At 35.4% G+C, this 16,614-nt stretch overlaps 2 protein-coding genes across 2 annotated transcripts; both read right to left on the reverse strand.

Annotated features, from left to right (window-relative positions):
* Positions 1-345: 345 nt before the first annotated feature.
* LOC122697799 (olfactory receptor 14J1) lies at positions 346-1,275 on the reverse strand. The gene has a single exon (XM_043908796.1). It carries the CDS (start codon positions 1,273-1,275, stop codon positions 346-348), a length of 930 nt encoding a protein of 309 aa, XP_043764731.1.
* Positions 1,276-8,152: 6,877 nt separating this feature from the next.
* On the reverse strand, positions 8,153-9,097 carry LOC122697800 (olfactory receptor 2B2-like). Its single transcript, XM_043908797.1, has one exon. It carries the CDS (start codon positions 9,095-9,097, stop codon positions 8,153-8,155), a length of 945 nt encoding a protein of 314 aa, XP_043764732.1.
* Positions 9,098-16,614: the final 7,517 nt, after the last annotated feature.

The raw sequence follows: 16,614 nt of genomic DNA on the forward strand, positions 1-16,614 counted from the left end.
CGTCCCTGGGATTCTCCAGGCAAGAACACTGGAGTGGGTTGCCATTTCCTTCTCCAATGTGTGAAAGTGAAAAGTGAAAGTGAAGTCGCTCAGTCGTGTCCGACTCTTAGCGACCCCATGGACTGCAGCCTACCAGGCTCCTTTGTCCATGGGATTTTTCCAAGCAAGAGTACTGGTGTGGGTTGCCATTGCCTTCTCCGAGAAGACTATAAAGAACAGAAAAGTTAGAAGGGAGTTCCGGAAAGAAATCAGATTTATTCCTCCTACAATCTGAAACATAATAACAGTACCTTTTATTTGTATGGTACTTTAGAGTTTAAAAATGGCTTTTAAATGCACCTTTCTCTAAGGGAATTCTTCTTTTGACAGTATCTTCCTCAGAGCTGCCTTCATGGCTTCATTCCGTAAACTGTAGATAACTGGATTGAGCGTTGGAGGTATCACAGTATAGAAGATGGAGAACATGAGATCCATAGCCGACTGGGACTCAGAAGGGGGCCTTAGAAACTCAAAGCCTGCAGCTGAGAGGAAGAAGGTGACTACAAATAGGTGGGGTAGGCAGGTAGAGAAGACTTTGGTTCTTCCCTCAGCTGATGGAATTCTCAGCACCGCAGAGAAGATGCGAATGTAGGAAAGCACAATAGAGATCAAACAGATAAATGCTGTTGAGGTTGTGAATGCAGCCACTGCGATCTCATTAATGAATTCATAAGAGCAGGCTAGTTTTAGCACCTGAGGAACATCACAGAAGAATTGGTGAATGACTCTCTCCCCACAGAGCGGTATGGAGAAGTTAACAGCGGCATGCATGAGCCCAGAGAGGCCCCCAGCAACCCAGACAGCTATCACGGCATGCCTACAGGCACAGGGGTCCATAATGGTCTCATATTGCAGTGGTTGACAGATGGCTACATACCGGTCATAAGACATCACTGTGAGGATGGCCACTTCTGACGAGGCCAGAGCTATGAAGAAGAAAACTTGAAGAATGCACTGACCAAGGGAAATGTAGCCATTGTTCATAAGTGAATTTGCGATGGACTGGGGGACAGTGACAGAGATGAAACAGAGGTCCAGAAGAGAGAGGTGCTTCAAGAAGTAATACATGGGGGAATGGAGGCGATGGTCCAAGGTAGTTATGGTGATAATGAGGAGGTTGCCTGTCAAGGCCAGCAGGTATGTCACCAAAAACAGCAGTGCATGTAAAATCTGAAGCTTACAGTCAGCAGAAAACCCCATGAGGAGGAATCCACTCACTGAGGTCAGGTTGGCCATGGTCACTCTGAAGATAGCAGGGATGACTCTGTTTAGGAAGCCAAAGAACAGTAGGAAAGAATGTATGATATTGATATAGTTATTAGTCAAGTAACTAAGTGTACTCAGCAAAGAGCTACTAAAATCAAGACAAATTTATCTTCATGGGAATGTGGTAATATTTAACTCAGAAAAATCTTTAGCCCTTTTTCAAAAATTGAACTTCTAAATGTGATCAACAGCTTCACATAGTTTGAAAAAAGTTATGAGAATTTTCTGGAGAGATAAGCAGATAAAGTCTTGATGGTTGATGAATGTGCAGATGAAGGATAAATTTTCCTATTTTTTGAAACAGATAACAGTGACAGGCAGATGATTGGGAGAAGAAATGAGTTCTGGTGGGAGAAGCCCAGTCTGAGGTGTGCCAACCATGAAGTTGGATATGAGGATTTGGAACTAGAAGACTATGGCAGTGCTTGAAACACCCCCAATTCAGTAAAAGTGCTCTTACAAGAATAATTTTGAATTAAAAAAAGGATGGAAAAGAGGTCTGAGGATAGACTTTTAGATACCATCAAATTTAAATAGATGTAGAGAAGAGGACTGAGTCAGACTGAGAAAAAATATTTACAGAAAAAGGAGAAAACCTGTAAGGAGTGACATCATAAAGCCAATGGAAGATAGATGCTTTAAAAGAAAAAAAAAAATGTACAATGTGTGCTAAGTTGCTTCAGCTGCGTCTGACTCTTTGTGACCCTGTGGACCATAGTTCACCAGGTTCCTCTGTCTAAGGGGTTCTCCAGGAAAGAATACTGGAGTTGGTTGCCATATCCTTCTCCAGGGGATCTTCCCAACCCAGGGATCAAACCCACATCTCCTGCACCTCCTGCGTTGCAGGCAGATTTCTTACCACTGAGCCACCAGAGAAGCCCCCATGTACAATAGATTCATTAATTTAAGAAAGGAAATTTAAAATAACAATAACAGTATTGAATTTACCATTGTGAGGGTCATTTGTGGATTTGCAAGAAGCATTTGGGAGGACTAATGGGTACAAAAGCATGAAAAATGTGGTTTAAAAAACAAATGAAATGTGAAAGGAAATATATAAATTTTGGAGCACAGCTATACAATGTTTTATAAAATATAGAGAAGTTTCACTCACCAGAGTTGATCTTCATCAGTAGGAACCAATCTCTTTTAATCCTAAAATTGAACATCTTTATTCTAGAATTGAGCTGGTGGCTCGATGTTTGTAATTTTCATGTAGGGAAAGGACTGAGATGTTTTCATATAAGATTAAACAGTGAGCATAGACCCAGAGATATTTTAACTTCCCACTGAGCTGTTGATACCCATGAGCCTATGGACAGCCCATGAAGTCAGTCTTTCCCAGGCACTAGGGAACAAACTTGTTCAGTGTGGTTGATGTTTCACGTAAACACTATGAGTTCAAGCATGGGACTTCATGGACCTGTCCCTCAAGGATTGTTTCAGTGAAAAGTAGTTAATTATCATCTGGGTTTAACTGAATCTTAGATTCTGCATTCCAGGAAGTGAAAAATATACAACATATATAATTTATTTTCTGTAAGTTCAGACTTAAGTTTCTCTAGTAAGAATGATCAATTTTAACTTTATTGGTCACCCATGAAGTCATGTGTGTTTGTATGGACCTCATTTAAAAAGAGAATGTTTAGTAATTGTTACGTAAACTCATACAAAATTACAGAATCAAAGGAGTTAGAGTTAAAAGAAGACTGAGTCTAGGCTTCATCCAAACACTATATCTTTTCTGAAATAACTCTGAACCTGATAATTCACTCACCAGTTTAACAGTAGGCTACCACAGATGGATAATACATCCAAAAATGAACGTATTCTCTTTTCAAATACCTATGATAATGGGAAAGGCATTTTAAAAAAAATTGTGGTACGAACATTAAACATGAGATCTACCTTTTAAGCAATAAGATAAATTTTTAAAAGTGTTTAATCTTACATCTACTCCTAAATGTAAAAAAAAAGTGAAATAATGCTATTTGCAGAAACATGATGGACCTAGAGATTTTTATACTAAGTGAAGTAACTCAGAGAAAGAAAATTATCATATGGTATCACTCACATGTAGAATTTCATTTTAAAAAGGTAACAAATGGACATATCTACAAAACAGAAACAAAGAGATATCAAAAGCAAATTTATGGTTACCAAAGGGGAAATGTGGGGAGGGTTAAATCAGAATTCTATTCTTTAGTATTTTTTTGTTTCTACTTTATGTGGGTTCATTTTGTTTCTCTTTTTTTGTTTTTTACTTAAGGTAAAAGTTTAGATTATTGATTTGAGGCCTTTACTATTTTTTTAAAATGAGCATTTACTAATAAGTATTACCCTTTAAGCACTGCATACCACAAATTTTGATATTTCCTTTGATTTTCTCTTTGATCCATGGATTACTTAGAGAAATATTACTTAGTTTCAAAGCCTTAGATATTCTCCTGTTATCTTTCTGTTGCTGATTTCTAGTTTAACTTCATTATGGTCTGAGAACATGTCACAGATAGATGAGTGAGGAATTTAAGACCTGAAATCTCATTCACCTTTTACTTTCAAGGATTTGCTCACTTAGAACCTATTGTGTGATTGAGGAGAAAGGCCTAACTATTCCCACTCTACTTTTCCTTCTAAATACCGAGGATTAAAACACTAGAACTCATTTAACAGGTTTCTTTTTTCTTCTGCTACTCTTTAATCTAGAAAATTAAAGTAACCGGTAAGATTGATTCATGTAGAATTATTGCCATAAGCGAGTGGTCCTAAGGCTATGGTCCAATGTAGTTATTAACTGAAAATTTTCCCCAGAATTTACTTTATGAAAAATCAAAGTATTTGTGGTAAAAAGAGTGATAAAGTTTCAGTTGGATACCTTTATATTAGTAGTGCCATCTTTTTGTACAAGTTCAACTAATGTAAGAAATATGAGTTTAAACCTGCTCGCTGGTTTGTGTTCTCTATGTAACCCTCTCACCAATCAAGCTGTAGATTTAGAAAGAAATTTAAGGTTTTTAAATTTTATCATTCTAACTCAGAAAATCATGTGCTGGCTTATGTTTATAAGCAGGACTATTGTTGTAAGGGGCAGCATGAACAAAAGTGGCTTTATATTTCTAGTAATTTTACATGAATCATAATGGGAATACTGATACTTTACCTAACTGCAATATTTACTGCAGGTATCAGTTTTAAGCATTTTTTTTTACAATTATATTTAAATAATACAATTTCTTACATTTGGAATTTTGTGTGTATGGTACTTATATGAGTCAAGGTAACATAGGTTTTGCTGCAATAACAAATCAATTCCAAATCCCAGTGATTTAAAACAAAACACTGTATTTCTTATGCACATAAAATCTGACTTGGGAAGTTGGTGCTTCCTTCTTTCCAATTATTGGGGGATCCAGATTTTATTTATCTTGGGAGCCAGTCATCTCAAAATATGGCATAGATGAAGTAGGAAAAAGTGTTTTTTTAAAAACTATTAATCCAGAAAAGACACTCATCACTTAGACTCACATTTTATTTTCCTGAATTATGTGGTCCCAAAAGAATTAGAAGGTAGATGTTAAAATGGGATATCACACATGGTAGGAAAGAGGAATCTGTGTAGTGCCACATAATCTAAGCCTTGATTTGTTTTTGACATCGTTGGGAATTTTCTAGTGCTCCTCTAATAAATAGACACTAGACTTTGTTTTGAAATAGATTATTTTATCTTGTTGAATATGCTTCCTTACTGCTTTTTCTATATCACAAAATATTTCTCAGTATAATAACTTACTGATATTTATAAAATTTACTAATATAAAATTTAATAAATTTACTGATGTTTTAGTAATACTTCTAAGAGTATTTAAATTTTTTCATTAATTGTTTTCAATATTGCACTATATTTATTTGCCTGCTTGACAGTACCTGTACTGTAATTCATTTAACTGTGTATTTTAATGTATAAAATTCTAAAATATCAGGTATCATTTATGTAAAAATATTAAAAATTCAGAATTTTTTTAAGTCTCAAGTTTTTGTTCTGATATGTCTGTAATATTGAAGGTAAATCAAAACATACCCTTAGGATTTGGGAGGGGGCATATTGGAAGCAACCTCCAACAGCAGTGCTAATTTTTTTTGTGGTCCCATGTTTTTGCTTAAAAATGTATGCAACTTCCACAGCATAATAGATCTATGTTTGTTCTAATACAAAATAGTAGTTTCAATGTTCATTTATTTAAATTTTATATAGACTGTCAAGCAAAACTAATAAACTCAAGAAGATTAGCATTTTTATTTCATAACCTCGAATACTCTCTGAGAAGTACAACATACAAGCTCTGAGAAATACATTGCTTTATCAAGAATGAATAAATTAATACTATAAACATTTTTAATATAAATATTAGCATGTATTTTATTATATAGTGACATGAAGTCCTGTGTAAAATGGATCATGAATTGTGACAAACACTGTTATCAAATTTTTTTTTAAGTTTAGTATACTTTTCCAGATTATGTTAGAATTGAAGGAACAGATTTTCTTTCTCTAATCTAACTAGGAATCTTCATTTCTTTAAAATCCATTTCCTTATATTTTAGCTTCATCTGTCTCCTAGTTGGACCACACAAATTGGAAATGTTCACTGTAACTTAACTTAACTGTAACTTAACTGACTGTAACTTAACTTTGCATTGTTCTTTTTAGGAAGAGAGGGGGAGGGTTGCAGTGGGAAAAAAGAGAAAAAGGAACAGGTCTAGATTCAATCATGTTGGGTGCATTTACTGAACGTTTATCATGTCCAAAGCATGAAAAAGAAATCTGCAGTAATCTGAGAAATTACAAATATGAATGTTATATGGGCTTGGGAAGGACTTACATTGAAAGGCAACGCATTGATAAAGTGTTCAAATAGAACCCACCTGAGAGGACACCTCATGTGATTGGGGTTAACTGTTGTCAGAAAAACAAATTCTAAATACATTCGAATATGCTGAGTAGGAAAATGCCAAGATTCTTACTGATATGTGGGGAGAAAGAGAAATTCATATGAAATATTCCATTATATGAGGTGATCTCGATTTACTAGAATATTTTATCTTTGGGAGGGAGAGCTTTTGCATATTTAATTACATCTTGTCTTCAGTATTTGCAATTCAAAATTTTACATGATTTTTGGCCATGTTGAACACATAGATTGTTAATGTTCCTAGTCATACACCAATTTAATTCAGATTCCAAAATTCATACCATCCAGTGTATTTATTCTCCAAAATTAAGGAATCTGATGAAACACATTGATGGATTTTGAGAAATTCATGTTTATCAAGACCCTAGAGATTACCTTATTAAGGGACTGTGATTCATTACTTTGAAATAACTAGAGGACTAAAATAAGTAAAAATGGTTAAATGTATTTTGGAAAGGATGATTTTATAAAGAAAGTTTGGGGATGTGTACTACAAAAGAGAGATTGGCAGAAATTTTACTGATCCTCAGAATAATGCTCTGTAATGACCCATGTGGGAAAAGAATTATGTACAGTTCTATGAATTTAGAACTAAAATTTTGTTATTTAGATTTGTTTTATGGGCCACAGAGCTATAGTATTAAATATTAAATTCAAAGTTTGCTAAGAAAGGCAATTTCAAGCACCTTTGAATTAAGGCAAGGGTTAATGTCCCTATTTGGTGGCAAAGAAACTATAGTCAAAGATAATAATTGGTTTTCCCCAAAAGGCACACGTATGTTTATCACTCTATCTATGGGGCTAAATATACTCATTAATGAACAAAAAGATTTGATTTGCATTCCAGGCAATGATGTTGAGTTTTTACTGAACTCAGTTGCTTTTCTTTAGGCATGTTTAACTAATTTGTATTTGTAAGGCAGTTTATAACCAGAGGCTATAAGACCTTTTTTCAAGTAAAGCTAAGAAGTCAACCAAGGCTTGAAACTCAGTATGATATTCTCATAACTCCTACATTGAACTAGGCCTACCTTACCCAGTCAAGTGGTAAAAGAAGTTGTCTCTCATAAACTACTGACTCATAAACTACTAACTCATAACTACTAGTAACTCATAAATTACTAGTAAGTTTTCTTGAGTTAGAATATTTTCAGCCTTAGGTTTTTCCATCACTGTTCACTGTTCAAAGCATTCTTCTGCTTTTTCTCTCTTCCTCCACAGTAAGTTTTATTTGTATTTGCCCTGGCCTCATTGTTATTTATCATACCATAAGACTGGCTAAGGTTTATGGCAAAAGTAACATATTTAAAATCACTGAGTCTAAATTTTTTATGTATTTCCCTTTGCATATGTCTATCTTATATGCTTTTGACCTAAATGTTTCTTGATTTCACTTGCCTCTGGGGTCTTTGGTGAATGACATAATTGGACATTGATTGTTAGAAGATGACTAAATGCTTTCAATATATGTTGGTTAAAGTTAACTCAGGACAGTAGTGGCATTTTTTAAAACATGGGATCATTTCCAATTTACTTGGGATTCACCTAGGAACAGTTTATGTCAAATATACCTTTTAAAACTTTCTAAATATCTTTTCTCTAGCTATTACACCAGGTTTTCCGCCTGAAACCAAGTTAGCTAGTCATAAGGGTTAGGGAAAAAATTGACATGACTTGGTAAGATCCAATATTGCAAAAACAGATAGTCTCAAAAGTAGATAAGGGCTCTATGGAGATCATTAAGAGTTGATGGTTTCTTTCTTTGTCCTGTTTCACCTGTGAACTTAATACACTGTCCTCTCATCACTTCCATGTCTGAAATCTTCTTCGAAAGGCAGACACATTCATCCTTACTTCTTAGGTCTTCTCTTCAAAGATCATCTTGTCCTGACCCAAAATTCCTTAGTTAGTGCCCTTCTAAGGGCAGCTTTCACATCCTTGTTCCTCAGTGTATAGATAAATGGATTGAGTGTGGGTGTGACGATTCCATAGAAGAGAGCCATGATCTTCCCTCTGTCCCGAGAATAACTAGAGGGAGGCTGGACATACATACTGATGGCTGTAAAGTAAAAGAGTGAGACCACCAGCAAATGTGAAGCACAGGTATTAAAGGCCTTCCAGCGACTTTCAGCAGAGCGGATTCTCATTACTGCCCGGGCAATGAACACATAAATGCCCGTGATGAGGAAGAGGGGCACCAGAAGTAGCAAAGCCCCTAGCACATTGAGCTCAGCCTCATTCACATGGGTATCTGTACAAGCTAGTTTCAGAAGAGCAGGAACTTCACAGAAGAAATGGTCCATCACCCTCTGTCCACATCTTGGGGTCAACACGGTGAGAGTGGACTGCACAAGGGAGTTAGCAAAGCCACTAATCCAGGTCCCAGTGGCCATGTGGACACAGCGTCTCTGGTTCATGATGATTGGGTAGCGAAGGGGCTTGCAAATAGCAGCATAACGGTCAAAGGCCATGATGGCTAGAAGTATGCATTCCGTAGAACCCAAGGCCAAGGAAATATAGAGCTGGGCAACACAACCACCATAGCTAATGGTCTTTTCTGGTCCCCAAAGGTTGACTAGCATCTGTGGGACAGTACTGGTAGTAAAGCAGAGATCCAGAAGGGATAGATTAGAGACAAAAAAGTACATGGGACTGTCTAGCTGGGGATCCAGGCAGGAAACTAGGATAACAGAGATATTTCCAAACAGGGCAAAGATGTAAGCCACCAGAAAGATTACAAAGAGTGGTGTTTCCAGCCAGGATCGATCAGAAAATCCCAATAAGATAAAATCATCTAGTGAACTCTGATTACTGACCCACATATTGGCACTGATAGGAGAAATTCCAGCTGAGACCTCTAAACACCCCTTCTAAGGATGGGTATCAATGATAAAAAGAAACCACTGGAAACTAAAAATCAGAAATGCTAAGATGAAACTCTCATTTCTGCTGTAATCTGCATCTATATTCCAATTATGATGAAATATCAAACCAACATTATCAGTATAATATTGAAAGATTATTAAGAAAAGAATAAAAAGAACCAGCAAAGTAATTGGGAAATTTTCCTTCTGTGATGAGTGTCTTCTGGTTAGTTATCATTCCTTTGGATTTTGTTGTCTTCTGTTCTAAAAAGTTTCAATACAGCTACCATCAACCCTACTTGTCATGAATATTTAACAGAAACAACAGAGTATAGATGAAAACAGATTGCAAGAAGGCAGAGTTTCCTAAATACAGGTTGAGCAAAAGACAGCATGAAGAAGGCAGGTGGATCAGCAGTCCAGGGGGAGCCAATGCATTTTGGTATCTTCATCTTTCTCAAACCGACCCTAGTCAGAAACATCATGGGAACTGGAGCACGTCATAGATTTCGCACAGTGAAAAGTCAGAGTATCAGGACTCCTTTTACCTCTTCCAAGCATTAGTGCTGATCCTATTAAGAAAATTTGAAAGTAAAAGGAAGAAACAAAAAATTCAAACAAGATAAGATACACAAAAAACAATCAAGCATTGGAAACTTACTTGCTCTGAAATGCTACCCAACAGATATCTAAATAAATTTGATGAATTTCTAACCTCTGAGTGAAAACACCAGAAAGAGTTTCAAATACTTGGCTCCTTTAAGTAAATTTCTCTTATTTTTATATACAAATTTCTAACTCCTCAAGATAATTATGGGCACATTAAACATTTCCTTCTCTCTCTTCCTTCTTTATTTTGTTTTCTTACTCATTAATTATAATATTTCTACCACTTGCGGTGCCTCTATCTCACTCTTCCCCCATCTAAATCACATGATTCCTTTATTATAAATTTCTGAAGGAAACTCTAGTGATTAACTTTTTATTCTCTAAAATCTCTTTAGGTTTGATTCACTGGTTATGGCAAATTTGTCTTGCATTTTAAGTTACTTTATAAAATACATTTTCCTTCTTCCTTCAAATCCCAGTGATTCCTTTTACCAGCTGAGTGACTTTAAAAATGTCGTTTAATCCTTTTGTACCTCAATCTTCTCTCCTTTATTATTTTTTTTTTAATTTTTTTTTTATTTTTTTATTTTTATTTTTTTTAGTATTATTATTTTTTTTTCCAGTGGGTTTTGTCATACATTGATATGAATCAGCCATGGATTTACATGTATTCCCAATCCCAGTCCCCCCTCCCACCTCCCTCTCCGCCCGATTCCTCTGGGTCTTCCCAGTGCACCAGGCTGGAGCACTTGTCTCATGCATCCCACCTGGGCTGGTGATCTGTTTCACCATAGATAGTATACATGCTGTTCTTTTGAAATATCCCACCCTCACATTCTCCCACAGAGTTCAAAAGTCTGTTCTGTATTTCTGTGTCTCTTTTTCTGTTTTGCATATAGGGTTATCGTTATCACCTTTCTAAATTCCATATATATGTGTTAGTATGCTGTAATGTTCTTTATCTTTCTGGCTTACTTCACTCTGTATAATGGGCTCCAGCTTCATCCATCTCATTAGGCTAATCAATGAATATAGTAAAGTTGCAGGATATAAAATTAACACACAGAAATCCCTTGCATTCCTATATACTAACAATGAAAAAACAGAAAGAGAAATTAAGGAAACAATACCATTCACCATTGCAACAAAAAGAATAAAATACTTAGGAGTATATCTACCTAAAGAAACAAAAGACCTATACATAGAAAACTATAAAACACTGATGAAAGAAATCAAAGAGGACACAAACAGATGGAGAAACACACCGTGTTCATGGATTGGAAGAATCAATATTGTCAAAATGGCTATTCTACCCAAAGCAGTCTATAGATTCAATGCAATCCCTATCAAGCTACCAACGGTATTTTTCACAGAACTAGACCAAAGAATTTCACAATTTGTATGGAAATACAAAAAACCTCGAATAGCCAAAGTAATCTTGAGAAAGAAGAATGGAACTGGAGGAATCAACCTGCCTGACTTCAGACTCTACCACAAAGCCACAGTCATCAAGACAGTATGATACTGGCACAAAGACAGAAATATAGATCAATGGAACAGAATAGAAAGCCCAGAGATAAATCCACCAAGCTATGGACACCTTATCTTTGACAAAGGAGGCAAGGATATACAATGGAAAAAAGACAATCTCTTTAACAAGTGGTGCTGGGAAAACTGGTCAACCACTTGTAAAAGAATGAAACTAGAACACTTTCTAACACCATACACAAAAATAAACTCAAAATGGATTAAAGATCTAAATGTAAGACCAGAGACTATAAAACTCCTAGAGGAGAACATAGGCAAAACACTCTCCGACATAAATCACAGCAAGATCCTCTATGACCCACCTCCCAGAATATTGGAAATAAAAGCAAAAATAAACAAATGGGACCTAATGAATCTTCTCTCCTTTAAAATGAGCATAATTATATAAATCTCATAAGGCTAAGTGATTTAATGTAAACTCAGTTATTTTTGTATGCTAATAATTCAATAACTATGATTTCTTTCCCACATTATGAATTCCCTAAAATATTGGACTTTTCTTATTTTTGTGCATCTTTAAACAGTGTAGAGTAGTATTTGTAACAGATAATTAATAAATACTGACAGACAATAAAAATGATGTGACTGCTAGGAAAAATAGCCCTGGAACCTCTGATTACTTATTTTTCTGATTCTTTTAATTGGCCTTACATTATAATTTTCTTGTGCTCTTAACGTGGTAGAATTATTGGATATAGTTGGTCAGGTTTTTTTCACATTGGTGTCATTGAGCTATGGAATTAGACAGTGCGTGTGTTGGGGGGGGGGGAGGGGCCGTGTGAGTGACAGTGAGAAATCATAGGGAGAAGTGCTTGCTTCACAGCCCAAAGCTCAGAATTGTTAACTCTAAAACAGAGCTTCTTACCCATCCATCTCACACTTCTAATTTCTTTGCTCTGGTTATACAATCACAATTCTTTTGGGAGCTTAATTGTCATCTTTGAATTACAATTGTCAATGTGTCATCCAAGTCGTCAGACTGGACCAACTATTTTTTAACATTGTCTCTTGCATCTATCCATTAAATTTATATCTACACAGAATAATTAAAACAGACACAGAGAAAATAATTCAATATTCCATGGCCTCTAGCTTTCAAAGTGGTCTCCTCACTTACAATGGTTCTCTCATCTTCAAAGCATCTTAACATGTTTGTAGAACAGTCTTTCCTGAGTTCAAATCTGATCATGTAACACATCTCAGCTTAAAATTCAGCAGGGAATCTCCACGTTGTAACCCATTTTATTAAAATGCAGACTTAGATTCAATGCCTCCTATAATCATGGCTCAAACCATTCCATTTTATCCAAACTTTTTATTCTCTCACTGGCGTTTATGCTGATATGAGACACCGTTGTTGCTTTCCACCCTGTAAGGGCCATTTCAAGTACTAAAGTGTTCTAAATTATTCCCCACTCTCCATTTTTCCGTCCTTGGCTTGGGAAGATCTCCTGGAGAAGGAAATGGCAACCCACTACAGTGTTTCTTGCCTGAAAAATCCCGTGGACAGAGGAGCCTGGTGGGCTATAGTCCATGGGGTCACAAAGAGCTGGACTCAACTGAGTGACTAAGCACTCCTTTTCTAATTCTCTAGAGCACTTTATTTGTAATTCTCTTTTGGTACACTCCATATTTTATAAAAATTATATATATATATATATATATATGTAATTTGTTTTTGTTTCTGTACCTGTCCTATTTTCCTGACCAGATGGATTGTATACTCTTAAAGAGTAAGCATGTGATAGAGGCAAGAGTGTATGTTAAACATAATAAGCATTTACTACATTTTAATTGCCTCTTGATGAAAGTGAAAGAGGAGAGTGAAAAAGTTGGCTTAAAGCTCAACATTCAGAAAACTAAGATCATGGCATCTGGTCCCATCACTTCATGGGAAATAGATGGGGAAGCAGAGGCTGACTTTATTTTTCTGGGCTCCAAAATCACTGCAGATGGTGATTGCAGCCATGAAATTAAAAGATGCTTACTCCTTGGAAGGAAAGTTATGACCAACCTAGATAGCATATTAAAAAGCAGAGACATTACTTTGTCAACAAAGGGCAATCTAGTCAAGGCTATAGTTTTTCCAGGGGTCATGTAGGGATGTGAGAGTTGGACTATAAAGAAATCTGAGCACTGAAGAATTGATGCTTCTGAGCTGTGGTGTTGGAGAAGACTCTTGAGAGTCCCTTGGACTGCAAGGAGATTCAACTAGTCCATCCTTAAGGAGTTCAGTCCTAGTTGTTCATTGGAAGGACTGATGTTGAAGCTGAAATTCCAATACTTTGGCTACCTCATGCGAAGAGCTGACTCATTTGAAAGACCCTGATGCTGGAAAAGATTGAGGGCAGGAGGAGAAGGGGACGACAGAGGACAAGATGGTTGGATGGCATCACCGACCTGATGGACATGGGTGGGTTTGGGTAGACTCCGGGATTTGGTGATGGACAGGGAGGCCTGGCGTGCTGCGGTTCATGGGGTCACAAAGAGTCGGACATGACTGAGCGACTGAACTGAACTGAATTAACATTAATTCAGTTGAAACCAACAACTGTGAATCTCTTCCCTTTGGATTTCCTATATGTTAAATTATGTTAGCACCCTTGAATTTATTATTTTTTTTCTTTTATGACATCAACCATTTCATTGCTATTTCATGTCAAGGAACCCAGATGCATCTTTATTTTTTCATTTCATACCCCAAAACTAAAGCAGAGTTTAAATACACCCTGTTTTACCCTTAGAGCAAATATTTTAAGGCTTTTCTGCTCATTCCCAAAATGATGCAACTAATCAATCAATAAATATATTTATTTTGCTTATCAAAATCAATGGATTTTCAATGCTACTTCTAACTCCATACTGCTTGCATGATAATTGGATCAAGAAAAAACTATACAATATTAAGGGAAATATAAGCAGTAGCTGAAATATTAGTAGGACTACTTACACGGTAAAATCATATAAAAATGTTTCTGGAAATTTTCAAGTGCCTGTGAACTTCTATGGAAAATCAAGTTGATTATCAGACTCCCCCTTATAAATCCTGTCCTTATATATAGATTAACACTCTTCATTTAAAACTGGTCTTATCCAATATCTTTTCTTCTCCCATTTCTTATCATATGATAGTGGAACTTTAGGAATAGAGTTCTGGAAATATGATTATGCTTGGCATTATATTTTATTTGCAAAGAAATGGCACAGATATCATTGCCAGTTGATTAGAGAATTATAGCAATAAAACATAGGATCCTGATTCAACATTGAGAAACATTTTTATCTTTATACATAATTTCTGAACCAAAATTTGCCTCATCTATTTTGATCAAAGAAAAATCACTCATGTGTTGCAGGGTTACTTTACAGAAGTATCCCCCTCAATGAGCACATGAGTATTTCCAATTAGAATCATAAAAGATACAATTGTAGAATTCACCCTATCTGAATTGCTTTCTTGCTAAATAAAGACTCAGGATCTCATTATGTAGTTACCTGCACTCAGACACTATTTTTAAATCTAAAGAAAGCTGAAAATTTTCTCCTACCATTCACAGATTATGGCCATGCTATTTTCCCAATCTTTATTATTTTCTCTTATATCCCTCTAAATGGATCCAGCATGCCTTTAAGTTTCTGAGATAAGCTTGGACTGTTATGAATAAAATTAAATCACATTCTTACTTCAGGAAGAGTAAAAATTTTAAAAGGAAAATATGTAGTATGTTTTATTGGTTTTCAGAATACATGACAGCATTCCTAAACATTGAAGGTATATAGAAACATAGTGATAAAATAAGTGATGATAAAATGATGGCAACAGATAAGTAAAGAGGGGAAAAAATAAAGAAAGAAAATAGGGAAAGAAGGAATTTCCTGGTGGTCCAGTGGTTTATGGATTGGATCCCTGGTCAGGGAGCTAAGATCTCTCATGCTATGTGGCAAGGACAAAAGAAAAAAAAAAAAGAATTGATAGAATTATTTAGAAAAAAGAAAGAAAAATGGGAATGAGAGAGCAAAGATATACACAGACAGAAAGAGCGTACTCTTTTGTCTAGCACATTGCAGACGATCAGTTAAATGTGTCTTCTGAATATGCAACAGGAGAGAGAAACAGAAAAAATTAGGATGTGAAGATTACAGGGGTGAGTCCAAATGCAGTAGTTTTTAATTTGCCTGGAAAGGGCTGTGGGGAGTTTTTGCCTTTCTGGTTGTGTATGAAAATTATGGGATTAGTAGAGCTTAATTTGTCTAAATAGGAAGTTAAAGGAAATGCTGATGAACCCCCCAGAGGATGAGAAAATGGAGCTGGGAAGACAGAAGAATCCATGCTTCTCCAGCAAATAGGACCTGCAAATGAATGAAAGTGCAGCAAGAAAGAAGTATCTTAAAATGTGGCTTAAGGAAACATGGGCCATTTTTATAGATGTTTGCATCATGATATACTCTTTAACAACTTCATGAGCATGATTCAAATATAATATGTCATGACAAAGTAAAAACAATATTTAAGTATTCATTTCACCTCTGATTTATTTTAGATATTGTCTGAAGATCTTTGCTGTGCTCTCAATGCCATGTTCTCTGCCTATCGGATTCCTTTATTCTAAATTATCATAGATTTAAACAGTCTTTGATTTGTTTGAATAGTAGGACCTTCAGAGCTTAATTGCTATCTACACAAAATCAATATCTTTCTGTTCACAAACTTTGTAATACAAATAGCAGTTTTAATCTAGAGAAGTGATTAAAAAAAAGACATCTAAAAATATTTAAATGAAAATATAAAGTCCCAAAGGTACCTAACACTAATAGTAAATTTATATTTTCCCATAGCTTTCCTCATAATAAAATAATGTATACCTAGGATTTAGAAATACCAGAATATATCAAATTTTCCATAAACATATATGTAACTGTATATATATATATGCACATATAATTGCTTTGGTATTCATATAGCAATCTTCCTCACATGTATGTTTTTTTTGTTCTCATAATAACTTTCTAAAGTAAAAAGGATTTTTTTTAATGATAGAAGAGAAGAAACTCGGGCAGCAAGAAGTTACAGGACTTACCCAAGTATATAAACCTAGATAATTCAGAAGCAAAAATTTGAATAAAATAAGATTTTGAATCCTAGGTCTGTACACTTTTCCTAATTTCATTGTTCTCCTCTCAAACAAAAATATATGCATCTGTGGAATCAACCATTTAAATTTAAAAGAAAATCACTTAGCGTTCCACTGCTGAATGGTCCTTTTACTCCATCTTATAAAGCAACCAATGGCAAAGCAAGGTGACTTTTGATTTTTTAT

Source organism: Cervus elaphus, chromosome 7 (genome assembly GCF_910594005.1).
Source record: "Cervus elaphus chromosome 7, mCerEla1.1, whole genome shotgun sequence".
Taxonomy (NCBI): Eukaryota; Metazoa; Chordata; class Mammalia; order Artiodactyla; family Cervidae; genus Cervus; species Cervus elaphus.

What these genes read in the sequence shown, in the direction of transcription:
- LOC122697799 (XM_043908796.1), bottom strand. Translation starts at nt 1,275, where the DNA reads ATGGCCAACCTGACCTCAGTGAGTGGATTCCTCCTCATGGGGTTTTCT.
- LOC122697800 (XM_043908797.1), bottom strand. Translation starts at nt 9,097, where the DNA reads ATGTGGGTCAGTAATCAGAGTTCACTAGATGATTTTATCTTATTGGGA.